General features: G+C 35.0%; 1 protein-coding gene across 7 annotated transcripts in view; it reads left to right on the top strand.

Moving 5' to 3' along the window:
- Window positions 1-390: 390 nt before the first annotated feature.
- The window catches only part of LOC101894154 (actin-binding LIM protein 2), a 48,510-nt gene continuing 24,946 nt past the window's right edge, over window positions 391-23,954 (top strand). For 2 of the 7 annotated variants that reach the window (XM_020036063.2, XM_011293376.3), the window contains exon 1: window positions 9,952-10,386. In XM_020036063.2, coding sequence (XP_019891622.1) covers window positions 10,338-10,386 — 49 coding nt within the window. In that variant the 5' untranslated portion in view covers window positions 9,952-10,337. Of the gene's footprint in view, window positions 528-639; window positions 941-9,948; window positions 10,387-23,954 lie in introns of those variants that run through there. The other 5 variants (XM_020036064.2, XM_020036062.2, XM_059125388.1 and 2 more) reach the window with 4 other exon arrangements.

Below are 23,954 nucleotides of genomic sequence, written 5' to 3'. Positions count from 1 at the left end.
TCTGTTCTAAAGATGGTAGAAATCGGATCATTCCTTTTGGTACCCCCCACCCCCCTCGGAAAGGGTTAACATTTGAATCATAAAGTCCAAAATAACACACATCACAATATTTTCAATAGCCCAAGGTCTGGTGTGAAAATGGGATATATCGGTCCACTCTTTCTGGTACCACCTCCCTCCCCAAAAGCGATTACAAAAGTCTAACTTTGGATTTTCACCATAGCCAAAAGTCGACATCTATTCCTCAACTTTTCAACACTCCAAAAGTCGACTTACTTATCCCTACTCGCTCTCTTCAAATGGGGCTTAAGTATCGACTTTCGATTAATCGATTATTGAAGAGAATCGCAAATTCCAACTTTTATAATCGATTTTCGATTTTGAATTCATAGACATTTCATTTATTTTCAGTCCAAAAAAAGTAAAGTTCGTGAAAAGGTCGTGTGTGCTCTTCTATTGCGCTACTAGCTTTTAACAATTTTTAACTTAAAATTAGAAAAGCTGTGAGTGGTGGTGTGCGTGTGTGTGTACGTGTTTGATTAAATTTTAACTAATAATCAGTGAACTCTGTAAAGATAGTAGTTTATCAATTTTTCACCATTTTGTTGTTTTTTTTCTTTGTGGTCCTAAAAAACACAGGCTATTTCGTTTCTTTGCAAAAATTTCAAGACGAACAAGAGCAGCAAACAGCGACAGAAAATGCATTTATTTTGAAGATTTATAAATTATGCGAAATTTTCATAAATAGTGTTGGAAATACGAATATTAACCGCAAAATACAGAAAACATATTAACAAAGTTTTGCAAACAAATTTTGTGTGAAAAAGCCTACAAACGACGCTGCTGTGCTGTTGGGAAGACGAAAGCAAAGCTAGCAAGAATTCATTGAACACCAGCAAGTAAAGAAGGGAGCAGCAGGCGAACATAAGTGTTGTAATGGGTGAGTTTTGCAATTACACGACAAGAACAAAAATGACAAAAAAAAAAAAAAAAACATGAAGAATATGGCTCAAATTGGGGTAGTAGCAATTTATTGAATGAAAACAAAATGTCTCGTGGCTTTTGTTCGTACAGATTTTTAAGTTCTTTCCAATGGGTCAAAGTTGAAATAAAAAGTTGTTTTTGCTCAATATTTATTTAATTAACAATTTCGATTCGTTGGTGGCCATGTGAAAGAGTGCTGCTGTTTTGTTTTTTTTTTCATTTCCTCTCCTTTTGAAAACACTCCCTATTTGTTTCGTTTTGTTTTCTGCACAAAGAGAGCGCGACAGCAGCAATAAAGAGAATGAGAGTGGCCTTATTGGTGGTTTGTTTTTGTGTTCGTTTCGAATTAGAATTTCTGCAATGAATTCGTTCGAATTCGAAGTATGATATCACCCGTTGTCCACCATCCATCCATCCGTACGCAAAAAAAAAAAAAAACAAACAAAAAAGGTTAATACGTTTCAGACACGCACTGCCGTTGAGGCACATGTAACCAACACATGGTTGGCCCTTGAATTACAACATGGTTCGTAAGAAATAGGCAGTTATGTCAAGAAACTGAAATAGGGCAAAAAACACGAAATTGCTCATCGAGTGTGTGTGTGTGTGTGTTTATTACCTATCCCCCCACCCTCTTGCCCCTTTAACGATGTCAATGTGTTGATATCTTTCCTCCAATAATGTATTGTGTCAAATTTTTATTATTTTTTATTTTTTACTTAACGCAAATGTAAACAATGACATACTCGTTTCCCTTTTTGCTTCCTATTTGAATTTTTTGTGTGCGTCGCACGTACGTTCGTTCGATGTAATATTTAATGTGGCGTTTCCACTACACTTGATTCGCTCTCTATTCGTTGTTTGACCCTTAACTATGAAAAAAATACATTATTCTTCACACAAAATTTCCTGAGCGAACACTCATATTTGTACGTTGTTCAAATCAAATCACTCTCAGAACAACGAAAAAATATGTCCCATCCCTAACAAATGAGAGCATTTATCGAAAAAATAAATTATGACATTTAAAAATTAAAAATAGAAAAATTTGATGAAATTTTAAAAATTTTTGGGAAGACTTAAAATTATGAATGAAAACTACAATGTTGAATGGCGTATGTACATTCAAACGAAAGTACATTTTGTTTTCTCTCTCATTCGAGGTACGCATTTTATCCACAAGTTGAAATTACCACAGAAAACTGCAAACAAAAGAGGCAATATTTTCAAAAACTTTGTATCGGCAGAAAAAATGTTTGACAAGTGTCTCTCCAGCAAAATTTAAAAATAGAAAAATACAAAAATATGTTCAAAATGTCAACATTTACACAAAAAGTTGAAAACGTGAATGAAAATTATAAAATTAATGATATAATAAATATTTGGGAGAAAAACAATCGTTTCTTCTATTCATATTAGTAAGAATTTCATGTATTTTCGTATAAATTCCCATTAAAATCAACAAACAAAATTTTTGAAAAAAGGAATTATTTTACTATGAATTACGAATCGTGCCGTATGAACGGGTTAATTCGTGTACCTAATTCTGAGAGCGAACAACGTTGTTCGGTTTCCAATGGAAACATGCTATAAAGATGTTCTTGTTAACCATGTCCACATGCCCATATGAATGAATGAATGGATGAGTGACTGGCTGATTGGTGGTTGATTCACGGGGGCGAGCACATTGACAAAAATCACTGCCCTAAAGAAAACCAAACAATAATTATGGTTGTTGTACTACATAGGTAGGAACTTCTTTTTTTGGGTATGCTACAACATCCCTTTTTGTTGCTGAGACATGGCACATGGTCATGGTGTATTTATGGAAAATGAAGCACCGTTCGAACTGGCCATTATAATTTGCGATAGAGCTAAAGTTTGTTTCATGTTCATAGGGTGGAACTCCTGCTTCACACAATTTTGAGCTTCTCAAAGATTGGACTTGAAAGGAATCTTTATCGGGAAATGTGTTTGAATAGTAATTGTGTGGCTCAAAAATACCTGCCAGACTTCAGTGTTTAAAATATTGGAGGGTAAAGTCTAAAACTGTTCATTGGTTGTTAGATTTCCACAGGAGAAGAATTTTAGGTTTTTAACCTGCGTGTCATGCCTAAAAGGAAAGATTAGTGTTAACTTTCAAAGACTCAAATTTTCTTTAATGGAATTATCTTTTTGTATCGCTGTTTCCGAATTTGAAAATTTATTTTTTACTCCTTGTTGTAAATTGAATTGTTGCACCTCTCAAAATTATGCGGAAATAAATTATTATATGATTTTTCCCAATTTTGTTCAAATTAAAACTAATAACAAAATTAACTGGTTTAAATAAGACCTACAAAAAACATCCAAGCTTGAATTGGGCCATACCTATTAAAGACAAAAACACCTAAACACATTCCAATATATTCTTGCCAATGTAGATATTTCTAAAAGATTTGTTAAAGAAAGACCAAAATTCCTCTGTAATCAATAATATACGAATTAGTTGAACTTATAAAAAGTTTTTTGTTTTTCTTATTGCCAAGAGTTTTTTTTTTATACCCTCCACCTTGAAGACCTCATAAAGTAAAGTAAATCTAAGTCGTTTTAATGATTTCCGTCTATGTCCATATTCCTCTTGGGATCACAACACAGCCCAAATTATTTGACGCAGAGCTTCAAAGTTTGGCACAACAATGTGTATTATGTCTAAGATGGTTGGTATTGAAAATATAGATATATCGGTTCACGTGTCGGTATAGCTTCCATATAACGGTACCACCCGATATTCAGTATTTTGATGATTTTTGCCATATTTCTCCACGGATTTGTCTAACATTGGCAGAACATTGCATATTTAGCTTTACGTCTTCCTATAGCGCACATCTAACGATATCCAAGGAAATTCGATATTTTGATAATCCTTGTCACTATTTAATGGACCGACATATTACTAACTTGTTCTCTTTTAAGATTTGACAATAGTATTCTGCCTGATGATATATTGTGGTTTCATTGACATTTGACAAATGATGGACGATTGACCTGTGACTGCATTAAATTGAAAAAGAAGTATTTTTTCCTTGACAGTATGATCGTACAAAAAATCCTTTGTTTCATTTTTTCCATTGAACCAGAATCCTTTCCCAGCCCTCGTTTTTATAAATCAAAAACAAATAAAATGTATGAAATGTCTGACTTTGGCTTGGAGCACTTGTACATACCTTCATATCAAGTTGATGGTAACCGAGTCGATGATTATTAAGTCGCAGCTTGCTCAAAGTACATTCACTACGATAATCGTGGGATATCTTGCGTATACACTTGCTCTTCTTCGCTATATGTTCATGGGCGATGCAGCAACATCATCCAAATCCACAGAAATGTCATCATCACAATTATTATTATTAGTTTTATGGCCAACAACAATGACAAAAGTGATCAGTTAATTGTTTTTCTCATTGCATTTTTAGTTGTCAAGCTTTATGTTGAATGTGTGTGAGTGTGCGTATCATAATTACAAAAATACAACCTGTAACCCATTCAAAAAAAAAAAAAATGTTGAAAAAGAGAAAGAAAAAGCACGCATTGATGTGACATCTGTTGTTGGTAGTTGCGTTACTTAAAAATAGTAACGGTAACATTCGTACATTGGTATCTATCTACCTTCCGCTGATAGGTGTCTTTCAGCCAGTCTGTCTGTCTGCCTGCCTGTTTCCATTCATCCGCTTCTAGTAGGTGCATTATTATTGTTGTTGTTGTTTTGCTGTGGACGTGCCATGAATGAACAAAAATATGATTTCTTTTAGTTACTTGACTTTTGGTGAGTGCGTTTTTTTGTTTGTTTGACTGAACCGATTCCGTTATTGTTGTCTTTTTTTTGTTTTTTTTTTTTCTTATTTTTTGATTGAATGCATTCGCGCATTTCTGTGAATGGGCGCTGATGATGTCGACGGGTGCACTGCGTATGTCTGTCTGTGTGTTTGTTTTGTTGATTATTTTGTGGGGGTTTTCTCATCTCATCATTCAATCGTCGTTTATTATGTTTTCTTCGCTTTGTTGCTGCTGCATCTCCAATTGCAGCAGCCAAGTCATTTTATGAATTAAACGCTACGGCCGGGGCATTTTCTTCTTTGCAGTCGAATAGAAAATGCAAAATGTAAACTATAAATTATTCATTCTTCATTCCAAATGCGACATCATTATTATCACGCTAATGAAAGCGAAAGGATTTCCATGACTTTTTTCATTTTGATGTGTTGTTTTTTTTGTTTGATTCAGAGTCAGTCACATAATTAGCACACCCCATTGAAGCAAAATAGTCGACTTGAATATTTCTCAAGTGTAGTGAAAACTATCAAAATATTACATTTCGAAATATTACGGATCTAATCTTTACATTAAATACCAAGTTTCTGATAATTCTGTTGCAAAGATCTGATCAGAAGGATACGTACTTACTACGAATTTCAAATCCAAAATTAATGACAATTACATTAAAACCTGTGGCTTAAATAATCAAAATACTGAATTGCGTGAGGTACTTTAAATAGGGGTCATAGGAAAACGTGGACCTATAAAGATTACTTTCTGTCGTAGTGATTACTGCCTTTTACACCCATATAGTGGTAAGGGTATTACTTCTTTGTGTATTTGTTTGTAACATGGAGAAGGTAGCGTGATAGACCCATGAAGCCAATGCTGATAGGTGGTATGAACTTTTTTTGTTACGGGAGCTCTACTAAACATGCATAGTGTTGTAGGGTATCATATAGTCGGCCCCGTCCGGCTTTTGACTTTTCCTTACTGGTTAAGAACATCAAATACCAAATTCTTAACTATTTCATCGAAAAATGAAATGAAGTCCATCAAAATGTCGAATATTGAGAGTGCCTATACCCAAACGCTGACCTATCCACAGAAGTTTTTGTCAAATTCTAAACCGCTCGTTTTTAGTATAAAACACAGATTTTTTTTGAATTTTTTTATCCCAGAGGTAGGTATTTTTACCCTGATTCCGGGTAAGTATTTTTCCTAGGGGGGACAGACATGGATGTTTTATCCAAAAGTCAAATGGGTTTAAGCACCCATATCTATGGATCCAAGACAGATTATAACTCCCAAAGTGGGTCCTTTTTTACATTTGGGGGATTTTTTAAATCCCGGTCTCAATAATTTCAATCAATAATTTCGATTCAACTTTTCCAGAGTTCAAATACCAAACTCTGAAAAAAAAAATCCAAAAAGGGATTTCCGAGAGTTTTTACTGAACTAGAGTTAAGCCTAAAATTGTAAATACTAAATTAAAATCATTTCCGTTGAAAAAATGTGACAGTAGTTATAAAATATCGAGCGCTATATTTTATGTGTGCTATAAGAAAACGTAGACCTATGTGGGCAGGTGCCTTTTATTGTGGCTGGTATATGTTGCGATTATCAAATACCAAATTTCAAACACTTCTATTGAAAAATTATGCCAAAGATCATCAAAATAATGAAAACCTGAATGGAGAAATGTTCTGACACTTAAAGGAGAACCCATTACAAACTCAAAATTCCAAATGATCAAAGTAAAGAAAATCGGAAGGTGTCTTATATCGCGATATGAACAAAAAACGCGGTTTCGAATAGGTCTCCTCAAGTTTAACCCCCCAAATGGTTTGATTTTTTGACGGCGGGAACATCTTTTTTGGAAAGGGTTGCCGATGATCGATCTTCCGCAAATACATTCATTGATTGGAGAGAATTTGCAACTTTTATAGGCATATTTATCTGCTTTCGCTACTCCTGTCAAAAATATCATTCTACACAAAAATCAAAAGTTTATGATGCAATCCGCTCCCCCTCTCATTACAAACTTCAAATACCAAATTTCAAAAAATTGTTTGTCTTAGAAGAATATTTGCAAACCACTGCCAACTGCCACATTCCATATAGGCTTGCAGTTTTACATCCAGGAATTCCTCAACAGCATAGCACATTTGAATGTGGGCCACCAAAATAGCCAAAAATGAACAGACAAATGTTAAAATGCTGCCTGACTGACTGACAGCGAACATCAAACAGAATACATGTCGGCGTGGATGCGGTGGCACACGACACATTCTCAAATTACAATAACACTTGAACACAAGGGCAACAACAACAAGAAGAAGAAATGGAATCCATTTGATAGACATTCTTTTGTGTTAACAAACAAAACGGGCCCGTTCGGCTGGCTGGCCACCGATGACTGAATATCCTCGACCTCATCCCTCACATTGTAAAGATCATCTTCGGCAGTTTTTTTTTCTTGTTTTATTTGGTAAGAAGCAGCAACATAATAAAAATAATAATAATCATGAGTGGAACGTGCTTAAGTACTAACAAATTATCCCTATTTTCACAGTGCATTCCATGCCAACGAGTCTGTGTGTGTGTCCCTTAATATGTGTCTGCTATCCGTCCAGTTGGAGAATGTTGTTGGAGGAAAAGGGGTCACAATCTAGGTCATATGCACTTGATTCATTTCGTTGTTGCTTTTGTTGCCTTTTTATTCCGTTTACTCTCTCTCTGCCACTTAATTTATATCTATTTTTAGGAGCCACACTGCCGCCGCAGTTGGCTTCGACGTTGCCGTTGGCGTCTTGTTGAAAAATGTTGTTTTCTGTTTCATGCTTTTCGTTTATTACTCTTTTATGCTATTGTTTTTTTTAATATGTATCTTCCCATGCCTAGTCTAATGGTGCTCCTCACTCCCACCCTCCATTTAAATTTATCCGATTTATGTTGTTCAATTTGATGTCGATATTCTTTTGGTGGTCCTCTTTGTTGTATTGGAACGAAATGCGGTTGGATATGGTCGGTTTCCAACATCTCTCATCTCTTATAGAGGAAATTAAGAGAATTCTTACCATAAAACCCGATGATGGATGCTAAACAACAACAAACATAAGATTCAATACGTTTTGCTGTTTGCAAAGACTATTTCAAAAATATGCTGCTGTGTGTGGGAGAGATTACAGTGGAGACTTATTATGTTTTAATTAAATAAATTATCGTAAAAAGTTTTTCATGTCAGGGATGATATTTAAAAAATCGTAATCAAATATCTAAACTGATAATTCGTGATGTCAAGGACCCATGATTTATTAACATATGATAGTCATTTTTGCAAAAAATGTTGGTGGAGTGTACTGCAAGGAATTGAATATTTCTTCTAGTTCATTATCTTTGCCGGATGAACAAAACTGATCCCTAGCTGCCCTTTTGTTAAACCGACATCATTCAAAACCTGACCTTCTTTATTACAACGGCTTCTAATTGGAAATTCTCAATATTTCAGGTAAATTTTCGAATATATATAAGAAACGCAAAACTTTTTTAGTCGAATGGGCTGTAATTTGTTATTTTGGTTCCATGATTGGTTTTTTAAGTTACCCGGGACGTCCGCAGGGCCAAAGTGGTCACTTTTTGGCAATTTTTGCCCAATTAACATGGAACGTTGAATTTTATAAATATCTTTCATACATGGAGGGTATATTAAGTTCGTCATTCCATTTGTAAATCATCGAAATAACAAAGTATATCAGCGTAAAATTCTAAGACGATCTAGCCCTGTCCTTCCATCCGTCTGTTGTAATCACGCTAGAGTCAAAACGAATAAAGATGAGAACTTTTGCGCAGATCAGTCCTTTGTCTGCAGACAGGTCAAGTTCAAATATGAACTATATCGGTCCAGGATATCGTATAGCCCCCATAGAACGGTACCTCCCTATAATCGGTGTTTTGATGATTTTGCTACATGTTTCAATAAAATTATCTAAAACCCATACTAGAAGTTATTTCTAAGCACTTTACCCCCTGGAATAAAAATGTCTATATATGTAGGTCCACGATATCGTATAGCCCACATACAACGGTACTCTCCGATATTTTATATTTTTGTTTTGATTTTAGAAAGATTATTAACCTAAGTTGTTTAAAATTCAAAATTCGTAATATGTACTACAGCCTATGAAAAAAATTGCGTATGCAGGCTCACGTCTTCGTATAGCTCAATATAATGGCACCTCCTAAAATTCGGTATTTTGATGATTTTGGCAACATTATTCGCCGGAGTTGTTTCAAATTGCGTACTTAGAGTTCGTAATGAGAACTTCTGTCTATGACGGAAAATTTTCCATGCAGGTCCCAGTCTTCGTATATGTCCCATATACCAATACTTCCCTATATTCGATATTTTGATGATTTAAGCGACATTACTCACCGGATTTGTTTAAAATGTCGTACTTTAGAGTTCGTTATGGGAACTACAATCTATGACAGAAAACTGTCTAGTCTAGACCAGTTCTTCGTATAGCCCGATATAACGGTACCTCCCTATATTCGGTATTTTTATGATTTTAGCTACATTATTCGCCGGATTTTTTTTTCAAGTACGAATTTTTTAATTACTGACTTGGACTTTTGACCATATACCTATAACGTTAGCCATAAGCATTAGTCGTAAGCATTAACAAGCTTTAGCTACGTTTACTTACATGAAAAATATTTTCCAAAAAGGATTTGCATATAAATTTAAACTTTATTGACTATATTTGGCATTTCGAGAGTCCCACTTGGCCAGAAAGTTTGAATTTATTTCATGGACGACCCTACCAAAATTTAATTCCCTTTAAAAATTGTTGTTTTAATTTTTTATAAATTAAATACAATTTCGTTTCGAGTCTACCATCCCATTTAGGTAGCATACCGGATGCAATCTACTTTTTCAAGGTTCCACTGTTTCACCCACAAATACAATTGCCATCCGAAGATCGCTTTTCATTGGGGGCACAGGCAATCTTCTCACTCTCATCACCATACTACTCTTTCAATGGATTTTTCATGAGTTTTCATTTGAATTTTATGCTATGCCGCCTAGCCAAGAAGGAGAATCCGAACATGGACATTCAAATTCTGTTGGCTGTCTTTGAGAATTTTCAGTCAATTTCGTTACTTTAGCATCTGCGGTCTGCTTTCGATCATTCCGTGTTGATTTTTCTTTTGTGTCCCTCATTACATTTCGGTAGTTGATTCACCTTTGCTGCCACTTATCTATCCACCTATCGATCTACAAACGGACGTGTGTGTTGTTCTCTAGTGATACAAAGTTTATCTTATTGATTATCAACTTCAAATCTAAAGAAGAGAAAAAAAGTCAACAAGAAAGGCAAATAAAAAGAAATTTTGTGATCGATCGATCGTCGTCACCAAATAACACCTTTCAAAGAAAAAAAAAAGTTTGCAGAGAAATTGAAATATCAAAAAAAAAAAAAAAATCGATCGATAAACGTAATTGATAATAATAGTAATAGTAGTAACAGCAGCAACAACAAAACCACAGAATAATGAAAAAAGGCAGTTCCTCGCGATTTTTGAACTTCTTTGGCACACTACGTAAGCTAACCATTTGATTGTGTTTCTTTTCCTCACCTCACCTGTCTTATTCAAATTTCTTTACATTCTCCAAGAGTTATTATACAACGGTTGTTCAATTATTAAAAACATTCCAAAGAAAGGTTGGCCCACGCCTTTTTTTCGATGATGACTCAATTTTGAATAAATGTTTGGTTCGCTGGTTCGTTCGTTTTGCGTAGACCGATGGGAATGTATTGTCGTTGTTGTATGCTTTCCTTTGATATGTGTGATGAATTGTTAATTAAAACATACATACATACGTCCACGTACATACTTATGTCATAAAATTGTGATTTCAATTAAGACGATGATCTAGTCCGAATAATACGTCTCGTGTTCAAATGATGGAATTTATTTATTTGGGGTTAAAGTGCACAAAAATGTGACCCTGAAATTTTTTTTATTAATTGAAGCTTTTAATTTCTCTACCTATTTTGAATTAAAAAACTTGGAAGTTTGCTAAAATGTCATCATAATTGTTATACAGCACATTAAGGTCGGATGCATTGAAAAAGTAAATCTCTGGATTATTTGTTAACTTCCCAATCGGCTGCTGGATTTTGGTGGTCACAACATAAAGAAATTTAATTACAAACATGTTTAATATGCATTTATTTTTGAAGAACAGTTGAATAGGGTTCATTTGTATACCTTCAGCCAGAGGGTATATATCATTTGATACGGCCAAAACGTGCCCCATCGAAATAAGGATTTAAATCCTAGGTCTCTTTGGACCAAATCCGTTTCAGGACATTTGGAGTCGATGTAGCGATGTCCGTCCTTCCGTCCGTCTGGGTGGCTGGTGCGCACGATAACTCTCGAGGGGAGTATCCGATTTGATCCAAACTTGGTACCTCGTAATATCATTATCAAACTTAGATCGAGTTCGGAGATGGGCAATATCGGTCCACACCTTCTGGTACCTACCCCACAAAAGGTCGAAATTTTCAAGAGATAACCCGATTTTACTCCAAATTTATTAATCCTAATATTTGCATCAGTGCTAGGTCCGGCGCGAAAATGGACAAATATCGGTCAACTCCATCAAGTACCTCCCATACAAAGGGTCCAAATTTCGATAATTATAACTCGAATAAAATGGGATGTAAGTGTTCGATTGTCTTCAAATTGCACATAACACAATATTTTTATTAACCCAAGGTCTGGTGTATGGATGGAATGTATTGGCGCACTCCTTCTGGTACCTCCCCCACAAAGGGTCAACATTTTGAATATTCTAGAATCTAATAAAACGCGAAGTTAACATGTGATTCCATTCAGACTTGGCACATCTCAATATTTCCATCAACACAAAATCTCTTATAAAGATGGTAGAGATCAGATTACTTCTTCTTCTACTTCACACAAAGGGTAAATACTGTGAATAACCAAAACGATCACAAAATACAAAATAAGCACCTGACTTTCTTCATATTTCACACATCCCAACATTTTTGATAGCACAAGCTCTGTTATGAAGATGGTTGAGATCGGACTTTGCCTTTTGGCACCTACCCTACGAAGGATCAACATTTTGAATGACCAAAACTATCATAAAATTCGAAATAAGCATCCCGTTCTCTTAAATTTCGCACTTCCCGTTATCTGCTGTGAAAGTGGGATGTATCGGCGCACTCTTTCTGGTACTTACACCAAAAAGCTTTCAAAATTTTTAAAAACAACACGCTTATAAAACCCGAAATAAGCATCTAACTCTCTTCAAATTAAAATATGTTGTAAAAATGATAGATATCTGCCAACCCGTTCTGGTAACAACCACAATGGGTCAAAATATCCAATAATTTTATCAGCCACAAATTGCGAAACAAGTCTGCGATTCTATACAACTTGTTATGTCTAAATAATTCCCTATAACCAGAAATCTGATATGAAGATGTAATTAATCTATGATTTCATATATAATTGAATATAAATGTTCAAATTCCTTTAAATTTTGCAGGTACCAATATTTTTATCTGTATTAGTTGAAGTTGAATATTTCGACCCGCTATACCTGGTACCTCACGCATATTTCCACATTTTTTTCAAAAATTTGCACATATCCCATATAAAATATAGGAAGTAGTCGATATAGTCCAAATCTGGCACGTTGTAATATTTGTATCAGTCTTAGGTCAAATACGAATTGGTCAATATTGGCCAACTTCTTCGGTCAATTGTAAGATTAATTATAACTCAAGGCTGGGGGTATACATCTGTCGGCAAAACCGACTGATACTATTCAAATTGTTATTTTTTGTATTTCTCAGAATTGAATTTAGAATCCTAAAACTGACTTTTACTTCATAATTATCATGTAATAAGATACCCAAATTTCGTAATGGATTCTATCAGTTATTTGAGAAGCTTATTTTTGCTATTTTATATATTTTTGTAAAATTTCCTATTACCTCACAATATTGCCCATAGCTTCTTCACTGATCTCAACAAATTTTTTGAAATAAATACAAAATTAGCAGATCTGCTTAGAATTTGCCAAACGTTTGGTGTAGCGAAATGTTTACATTATACATTTCTCGAAATATGTTTGGGGCAAATACGTCATAAACAAATTAAACAATATGTTCAAATTTAAAAAAAAAATAACAACAACATCAGACCAATGATAACAACGATTTCGAGAAAAATAAAACAAGAACAAGAAAAAATAGCAATACATATTAAAACAATGCCAAATTACAAACAATTTTTTTTAGAATTCATTTCAACAATTTTTTGTTTTCACTGCCAGGAAAACGCAGCTATATACATCAACATATACACACATATGTAATACTATGTAGTGTGTATGTGTTTGACAAACAAAATAATAATGCCGTAGATACATTTTCAGACATTTTTTTTCATCACACCCTATTTATGCACAAACATCATTGCTCTGACGACTAGACGAAAATAAGATCGCCGATCTGTGGCCACAGTAAATTATAAAAAAGCAACAAAAACAAGAAAAATGAAAAACAAAACTAAAACTATAGCTGACCCACTATCGAGCGTCGCTGCTTTAAAGTTTTTGCCCGCTGCCCGGCCAAGGAAGATGCAAACGAACTTCTCAATACATTTACTTGGCCCACATTAAATTCCACACCAAAACAAAAACAACAACAACGTATAAACATTAAGGCAGGCAGGCAGGCAGGTGAACACAATTTATTTGCAGTTCGGATTGTCAAAAATTTGAAATTTTCTAATGAATGAAAGCTAGATATTTAGTGCTGAAAAAAATATAAGTCAAAAATCTAATAAGAATTTACACTTTGTGAATCAAAACCAAAAAAAAAGTAATGAAATTAGAAATGGTTTGAGAATTTGCACCAAAAAAAAAGATGACATAAGTGCATTTTATCTAGGGGACAATTACTTTGACAAAGGCAAAAAAGGTGTTAATGAATAACTAAACACATTTTTCAACAAGGTTTGAATATATGGCGGCTAGAAGAGGTGTTTTTGATTAAGAAAAAAGGATTGAAGAAAATATTTTTTCTAGTGACAAGTTGATTCAATTCAAGCCAATTAAGTATCAAATTAGGTGATCAATTGATTACAGATTATATTTTGTCGTTCAATGAAGTCATGATTTTTACAAGTAATACATTTTGTATACCCTACACCACACTGTGGCAAAGACCTAAAATGGTAAAGACTAGACAAAATGCATTTTGAGAAAATGGTTTGTGTCTACAATACATAGAGTAACAGCTCATGGCAGAGATATGTTAATATAAAAACCACAAATAAAGAAACGGATAACAAATAAAAATTTGAAAAATCCAAAATTTTTGTTTCAAAATTCTATTCCATGGACCTTTCCGAAAATTTGCACATTGCCTTAGCGGTTTAAATCAGTTAACATTGGTAACGATGTTGTTATGATATCGTAACAACAGAGGTATTTTCACAGGGTTACCACATCTTGACTCTGTCTTGTCCTATCTTTACACTTCTATGTCTTTGCTGTGGTCAGAGTATTATGTATTTATGCATTTGTTTGTAACATAGAGAAGAAAGCGAGTTAGACCCATCGTTTCTTTTGATGATCTGCATAGAATCACATTCTGAGTCGATTTATGCATGTCCGTCCATCCGTCCGTCTGTCGATGTAAACAAAGTACAGGTCGCATTAATTTCCGGATCAAGATAAACTTTTACACAAATCGTTTGTTTGGTCCAAGCAAATATTGAAAAATGAGCTCGGGTAAAGCCATTGAAATTCCAAAAAGTGCAAGAACTTACACCGCAACAGAAAGAAAGTAGACTCAAAAGAGCTAAAGAGTTGCTTCGGTTGGCCGAAAGTGGTAAACTGCCGAATTTGGTTTTCTCCGATGAGAAAACATTCGTTGTATAGCTGTTTGTAAACAAACTAAATGATCGTGTTTATTTGCCAAAGAGGTCAGCTGAAACGTGCACCTTCGGTTGGCCACCAGAACTCAAGCGCCGCTCTCCGCTTGTATTAATCGACCGTGCCATCAGAATAAATGCCGAATATTATCACGAAAATATTTTGGAGGGTGCATTAAAACCTTGGACACGCAAACATTTTGGCCGCAGACCTTAGACATCCAACAGGACTCAGCACGCGCCACCCAAGAATGATTACAAAATGAGATTCCTCGCTTCATTTCCAGCACCCAATGTCCTCCAAAATCTCCGGATACCAATCCGTTGGACTATTCTGTCTGGAGTGTCGATCACCTGAAGCAATCGCTTCGTCGGGAATGGGTCAAAATACCACAGAGCAACATTCGGGCAGAGTGTGACGGTTTCATTAGCCGTTTGAAGGCCATAATTCGTACCAAAGGTGACCAATTCGAACAAATCTAAACTTATTCTAAAATTTGATTTGTTGCAGTTTTTTTCTCTAACTCTTTATATTATTCACCCGATTTGTTCAATTTCTCCTCCACATCCATACTCGAAGATATATATCAAATACATCCCAGAAATACTTTTGATAAATTTAATCAAGATCCCTTCAGATATGGACATAGCACCCATATATGTTTTTACCCGATTTCAAGTTTATTCTGCATCAAACGGTTAATATATACGAACGAATTTAGGCTGGAAGAAAATCGGTTAAGACGTTTTATCCGATTTTGTATTTTACACCCGAAAAATACTCTCCACAACAACGATATTTGGTGCCAACTATCAGATACATCATAGAAATAACTGCTGAATATTTAGCTACCATATACATCTTCACCCGATTTCACTTTTATTGTGCCTAAAAAGGGTAATATCAGCTCAAATTGGATGCATTGATTGCAATTTAAAAATTCGGGATTTCGGGTCCTTTTTCTTGTACTTTTTGCCATAAAATTGCAATTTCGACCATTTCATCGTTCCATAGAGCGGTAAAGTTCGATTTTAAGAATTTTGAAACAAAAATTGTCTGCAATTAATAATTTAGGTTACATTTTGTTGTTTAGCATATTTGAAAAGTTAACTGTGCTGCTTTTCGATATTTTGAAGGCTTAAGCTACATTATCTTATTAAATGCACTGATATTTGCAGTAATAAGTAGAACTCGCCCGAAACTTGAGTTTTATTTTCCTCATGGTTGATGTTATTGAAAGTCTGTCTTGGCGAGAATCTACCGGCATGTTTACTTGTTGTTGTTTAGTATAAAGATAATTGTCCATTTATTGTTTTCTTAGAATTCTGACGTTTTGCTAGCTCCTACTGTCGTCGTTTTTTGTTAGCACTGCAGTTGAAACTGCACAAAGATGGTGATAAAAAACAGATTGCTGATTAGATAAAAAAACGAGAGAATCAACAACGCGTATGCGAAAAATGCTCAAGAAATGGGTGCTCTCTTTCAGTTTAAGTAAATTTCGAAGTCAATTATTATCTTCCTCTCAATGTTATTTTTCATTTTCACTGGGAAATTTGGATGTACTCTCTTCCCTTTTTTTTGAAACTGAGGAATCTTACCTTGGGCATATTTTCCTTTTTCGACATCTTTCTTAACAAAGTGTGGGCAATGACTTTCTTTTAAAGGCGAAGCCTCTATTGTGTATTCAATTACACTTTTCAAAACCTTTCAATCAAGACAGTATCACCTCATTGGTAATTGATCTGTTCATGATGTAGAAAGTGTTTTTTTCACACCAATGTTACATTTATTTATTTTTGCATTCTGTTTCGAATGTATTTGAAATGTGCAACTAAATATGTATTATAGGTATGTTAATAAAATATTTCATGGTCATCTTGTTGAAAGTCAAGCTCGAGTTGTTTTTTTTAATAAAGTAATATAAATAATAAAAATATAATTCGTAATATGTATAAAGATGAGATAAATATAGTTTACAAAATAATGACAGAAAATAAAGCAATACTATAGGTAATACAAAGTTTACGAGTGACTCTAATTTATTTTGTGGAGGCCTATCAGACTAATGTATTAGCAGAACCAGAAATACATATGAATCGAAAGTCTGTTTTCGCAGGAGGGTATAATAAGTACAGGGTGAGAAGAAAACTGCAACAAAGTCAAACGGCATAGTTTTTATTTATTTATTTTTTTTTTTTTAATTTTATTGAATGAAAGCAAAAAATGTCGGAAATAGGATCAAATTTTAGAATAAGTTTAGATTTGTTCGAATTGGTCACCTTTGGCACGAATTATGGCCTTCAAACGGCCAACGAAACCGTCACAAGCTGCCCGAATGTTACTCTACGGTATTTTGGCCCATTCCCGGCGAAGTGCTTCCTAGAGGTGATCGACACTTTGGTATTATTTAGTGCCAACCTTGCTTTCCAAAATACTCCAGATACAATAGTCCAACGGATTGGTATACGGGGATTTTGGTGGTCTTTGTGCGCTGGAAATGAAGAGAGGAACTTCATTTTGTAACCATTCTTGGGTGGCGCGTGCTGAGTGTTGTTGGAATGTCCAAGGTCTGCGGCCAAAATGTTTGTGTGCCCAAGGCTTTAATACACCCTCCAGAATATTTTTGCGATAATATTCGGCATTTATTCTGATGCCATGATCGATTAATAGGAGCGGGGACGACCATCGGCTGTTAAGGCGTCCCCCACCATCACCATGGCCGGCGCTTGAGTTCTGGTGGCCAACCGAAGGTTCACATTTTCAGCTGACCTCTTTGGCAAGTAAACACGATAATTTTGTTTGTTTACAAACTGCAGGACAACGAATGTTTTCTCATCGGAGAAAACCAAATTCGTCAGTTTACCACTTTCGGCCGAGCGAAGCAACTTTTTAGCTCTTTTGAGTCTAATTTCTTTCCGTTGTGGTATATGTTCTTGAACTTTTTTGAATTTCCATGGATTTACCCGAGCTCATTTTTCAATATTTGCCGAATGGAATATTGCGATATGTTCAGCTCACGAGCCATTTTTCGGCCACTGCGACGCGGGTTTTGATCAAGTCGCTTCAATACTTTTCGAACCTCTTCCACTGATGTTGCTGTTTTTTCCGTCCACTTCCTTGACGTCGGACTACACCACCAGTATCACGGTTACGAGCGATGATACGAGACACAAAAGATTTATTCACATTTAAATGCTGGAGTGCTCCAACGATAGCCACTTGTGGTTTTTCAGCCAAATATAAAGAAATCACACTTTCACGCTTGAATTCCATCACGAATAACTTTTTTTCTGCAAAATTCACACCAAATTCACAAAAATGTACGCTTGTAAACAATATAATGAGCTGTCACTGGAATAATTTTGACATTTGTCGGACGAGTGGCTTAGAAATGACAGCGGTCTGAAGTTGGTTGCAGTTTTTTTATCTCACCCTGTCCACGTTTTGGTATAGCCGTCATATAACAGTACCTCCCGATATTCGGTATTTTTATGATTTTTGCCACATTTTTTCACGAATTTGTCCAAAAATTAGTATTTGTAGATCATAACGGGTTCCAGCTTCGGTGGCGAAACATTGTATGTATAGGTCCACGTTTTTGTATAGCCCCCATATAACGGTACCTCCCGATATTCGGTATTTTAATGTTTTTTTGCCACATTTTTCCACGGATTTGTCTAAACAATTTTATTTGTAGTTCATAATGGGTTCTAGCTCCGGTGGCTAAACATTGGATAATTAGGTCCACGTTTTCCTATAGCACACATATATCGATACCCACCGATATTTTGCATTTTGATAATCCTAGTCACATTTACCCACGAAGTTGTTTCAAATTTGGTATTTAAGAAGATTTGGTAGATGACAATGTTTGAAGTATAAAATTGTCTATGGAGGATCCCGTTTTGGTATTGCCCCCATGGTTTTTTGAAAAAGTTTGACAGCATTATCCAAACGTTCTTACTGGTTAAGTTGTTTAAAGTGGAACACATTTGAATTCAGATACTTTTATATAAAAAGGTTTTCTGTACCCAATGGTGGAGGGTATTAAAAGTTCGATCCTGCCGAACTTAATGTTTTTTACTTATTGTTTCTTTATGGGTAGATTAACTACACTCAAAAAATTTTCAGTATAAATACAGGATGTGATAAAAAAAACTACAACAAAGTCAAACGCCATAATTTTTAATTTTTTTTTTTTTAAATTTTATTGAATGAATAAGTTCAAATAAGTTTTTAGATAACTTCAAACGGCCAATGAAACCGTCACACGCTGCCCGAATGTTGCTCTGCCGTGTTTTGGCCCATTCCAAGTCGGTCCAAGTCGAGTTTTCACATGGCGGAGGTTATAAAGAAGTTAGCCCGGCCAATTTAACGTTGTTTTCTAATCAAGTTTTTTGTTTGTTTTTCAAGTTTTTCAAAAAGAAATTTCTCAAAAATACTTCCCAATGATGACATGTCAAGAATTTTCATAACATTGAGTCTAAAATTGCTTTTGTAACAGGTTTACCCCCTCCCCCGTTTATTTCTTCCTCTAATTTCCACTACCCACTGTGAATAGAAATTTTATGTTTATATTTTTATGAACATAATTCTAACGGTAGATTACATAAAACAGAAAAAGGGTTATACGGTAAATTTGATTCAAATGACGCTGATGGTTGACTGGTTGGCAGGCAGGCAAGGCAGAAGAAGCTAATCATTTTGTTTGTATTTTCAATGCCACAGGTTCGATACCCACACCCCTTTACAACTATGTTACAGCGTTTACTATATTGGAAACGCACACATGTAGACGTCTATAATTGGATAGATTTCGAAAAAAAAACAACAACTATAATTCTGGAAATTAAATTGACTTGGTGGGCTTTTTTTCGATAGACTTTTGTTGTTGTTATTGTTGGATGGTATGTACTGCTGTTGACTGGCTCTATGTCGTTTGTAACATTCATTCCGTCAGTCATTCATTCGCCGATGATAACAAAGTCGGTCATAGTCAATGATACCCCAACCAACACCTAATGACAGTAACGCCGAGGAATAACAACAAACGTAAGGTTTTTTTGTTCTAGTTTTCCCCGATTTGAGCTTGGCCCCTTCCTACTCTACAACACGAATGATGAGAAAGGTCTAAGCGAAATACACGTCGTCGAACCACTTTGTATATTGGTTGTTGTTGTTGTTGAACGATGAACCGTCGCTTGGCCGACCCGGCGTTAGTTCACTACATTTGTGCGGTTATTTTAATTTCTCGTGGAGCCTCCATTAAGCCATGACGTATGACGCGTCTGGCTTTAACAGAACAGTAAAGCAAAGCAAAGCAGTGTGAAAGAAAATAACACACTCATACAGAGAGGGAGACACAGCTACACCGATAACGATTATGCAATCATAAACATTTGATTTTTTTTTCTTTGCCAAATAACAATTTCGAATTTTTGAACAAAACACCGAAACAAAAATGTTAGAGAGATAGGGAAACAGTTTTGTGTTGTTGTTGTTGAACTGCTGGATCCATTCGTATGGTGTGTTTATTCTCTCACTCTCTGGGAATTAATGAATGAATAAATGTTTTGAAAATTATTGACCTGCTCGTCTTCTTTAATCAGTATTATTCTGAAGCAATGACAGGCATGAATGTGACTATTTTGCCCAAAATGTTCGTCAACGTTTTTTTTCTGTCGTCAAGTGATGACTCATCTTTTGGGAGGTGCTCGATAGAGAACATAAGTTTTTAACATGCAAAGCTCGAGTGGTTAACAAGTCGTAAAACTGCTGGAAATTATCAAATACAATGGAAATGTTGTAAAATGTACTTGTGTGTACATAGTACATTTTCACCTGACTTTTCCGTAGTACTATCACATACCACGAATGGTGTCAATAATGAATTAATCACTGTAGAGCCCAGTACAGGCTATATAATACTCGACACCATGTTGGGTATTTGAGACAGGTGTTTGCAACGAAATATTTATATGGATATTGGATCTTTGGTTGGCCGTAGATTCTAAATGGGATACAACGAATTTATGGGAAATAACAAATAAGCAAATAAGTAGCAATTTTATGAAAATTTAATTGTCCGATGGATTGTACGTAACATTAGATCGTGTATTTTACAGCACAGTTGTGACAATCAAATCAAGGTATAGAACATTGACATCGTTTGGCATTCAGTATTTTGTTGAAGGTATGGAAAAAAGGAAATTAAGAGAAAAATAAGTAAAAACCATTAAGTTCCGCCGGCCCGAACTTTTAATAACCTCCAACTTTGAATAAAGAAAACATTTTTATATAAACGTGTCTGAATTCAAACGTGTCTCAAAAAACCATAAAGTGGGTGAGGCCGTTATATGGGGGCCAGACCCAAACGGGAACCTGTATAGACAAGCTTATACTTCAAGGATTGTCATCTACCAAATCTTCTTAAATACCATATTTGAAACCAATACCGAATTTCGGTGGATATCGTTATATGTGCGCTATGTCAAAACGTGGACCTAAATATTCAATGTTCTGCCACCAGAGCAAGAACTCATTATGAACTACAAATACCAATTTTTAGACCAATCCATGAAAACATGTGGCAAAAATAATCAAAATACTGAATATCGGGAGGTATCGTTATATGGGGGCTATACAAAAACCTATACATACAATGTTTCGCCACCGGAGCTAGAACCCATTATGACCTACAAATACCAATTTTTAGACAAATCTGTGGAGAAATGTGGCAAGAATCATCAAAATAATGAATATCCGGAGGTACCATTATGTGGAGCTATACAAAAACGTGAACCTATATATACTATGTTCTGTCACAGCAGCTAGAACCCATTACAAATACGAAATATTGGATAAATCCGTGGAAAAATGTGGCTAAAATCATCAAAATACCGAATATCGGGAGGTACCGTTATATGGGGCTATACAAAAACGTGTTCTGCACACAAAAACTAGGACCCATTACAAATACCAAATGGTAAAAATCAACAAAATACCCAATATCGGAAGGTACCGTTATATGGGGGCTATACGAAAACGCCGACCTGTATATACAATATTCCGCCACCAGAACTAAAACCCATTACAAACCATATCATTTTTTAGACAAATCGTGGAAAAATACGTCAAAAATCATCAAAATACCGAATATGGGGAGGTACCGTTATATGGCTGCTATACCAAAACGTGGACCGATATATCTCATTTTAAATACCAACCATCCTAGACACAATACAAATTGTTCTGCCAAAGTTTTAGGCTCTACGTCAAATAATTTTGGGCTGCATAGACAGACAACGTTAAATCGACTTAGAATTTTGTGCTGATTATGAGTATATATTCTGTATGGGGTCTACGTCGAAAATATTGGGGTGTTACAAATGCAATGACAATGTAAATATACCCTTCTTTCCAAGGTGAAGGGTATAAAAATAGATTATTGGTGTTAATCAGATACCGAAATGATTGTGTTTAATCTAAATTTGATAATCTGAATCTAAATATATGTACCTGTCTTTTAAGTTCTCCCATGCCGCTTTCACTTTCTTTTTAAAATCTTAAATTCTCTGTCATTGCAGTCATTGCAAAATAAAAATATTTTCTTTTCTCTGTTTTCAAATTCGACTATGTATGCATGTGTGTGTGTGTGCTGTGTTTATTATATATGACTGCTTGTTTAATATCCACATACCTACGAACATATGAGAAGAACATTCCCACGTACAAATGTACATCGTACATCTTAGAACACCAATATTATGGATAGAACTGTTGTTTGTGATTCTTTATGGAAATGTATGATATCCACATATGTACATACATCCATACGACTGTCTGTTTAACTGGCAGTGTGTCATCGTTATGAATGCCGCCGTCGCCGTCGTCGCCTTCGACGTCGGGTAGGCATAATCAGACATCGTATAAAAACATTGTACAACGTTTCATACATAACATACAGCCATACTACGAATATTATATCTATAGATGTATGTCAAAGTATTAGCTGTGCGTGTATTTGTGTGTGAGAGCAGTTTTTTTTTCTTAATTGCGACACCGTGTCGACAACAACAGTCGGATACGCGCCATGGTGATGATGTCACTTGTTAGAGTTAGTAGCCCAAAAACAGCTAAGAAGAGGAACAAGAATAGAAGAAGAAAAAAAAAACAAAACATAAAATACTAAATAATATTAAAACAAAAACACTTTTTCTCACACAACTCTTATTCGTAAATGTACTCTCTTTGGTACTCAAAGAGTTTAATCTCACTCTCTCTCTCTCTTTCGTTGTTGGTTGAAGAACAAACTAAGCCAACTGGCTGGCGGCACCAAGTGTTTGTTTGGTAAATTTAACTGTTTATATCACAAACACAACACAATTAACCAGCTCTTCAAAACAAACAAAGCAAATAATTAAAAGCGAAAGAAGAATTAAAAAGTAAAACAGAATGAAATGGAGTAACAACATGAAACTAACTCTCAACTAAGCCCACTAATTTTGGCGCAGAAATGCCGATGGGGAATTTATTTTTACCAACGGCATTTGGACAAATAGAGGCCAGCATTGGATGTGGATTGATGAGGTCAGTTTATTGTTATTGCTGTTGTCATGACAACACAACTAGGCATGCCAGTTTTCCGTTTTCTCAAGGAAGAGTTAAAAATGAGGTTTTTTGTGGCTGCTTTACAAAACGTTATTTTGTTAAAAATATTAATTGGTCATTATTGTCTTCATTAGCAAATTAATTGAGGCAGATAACTTGAAATGGGTATTCATTTGTCTTATTTAATCATTTTGGTCAAATCATTTATCAAAATTTGTGGAAAAATGATTTCAAAATTATTTGCACAGGTAGATGGGTAGAAACTTATGAAAGAAAATTTTCGAAAACGTATAATTAATATAACGTATACGTGAAGTATACGTTTTGATGGTCATTGACTTTCATAACCTCCACCATACATTATATGGAAGGGAAGTTTGAAGTTTGTTTTTCCCTCTGTAATTTATGGAAATATTCCTTTACGTTTTCATAAAATATTTTTGGTTGAAATACAATTCTGATGCTATCTAGCCTCCATCTGGATTTTTTAAAGCACTTTAGAAAGGAAGCTGAAATTTTGTACACATGTCAGGCAAATAAAGTTTGAATATGGGTCATATTTGACGCACGTTCTCAT

This window comes from Musca domestica, unplaced genomic scaffold (assembly GCF_030504385.1).
Source record: "Musca domestica strain aabys unplaced genomic scaffold, Musca_domestica.polishedcontigs.V.1.1 33, whole genome shotgun sequence".
NCBI lineage: Eukaryota > Metazoa > Arthropoda > Insecta > Diptera > Muscidae > Musca > Musca domestica.
Note: the sequence above shows the minus strand (reverse complement) of the source record. Positions and strands in the feature narration are given on the sequence as shown.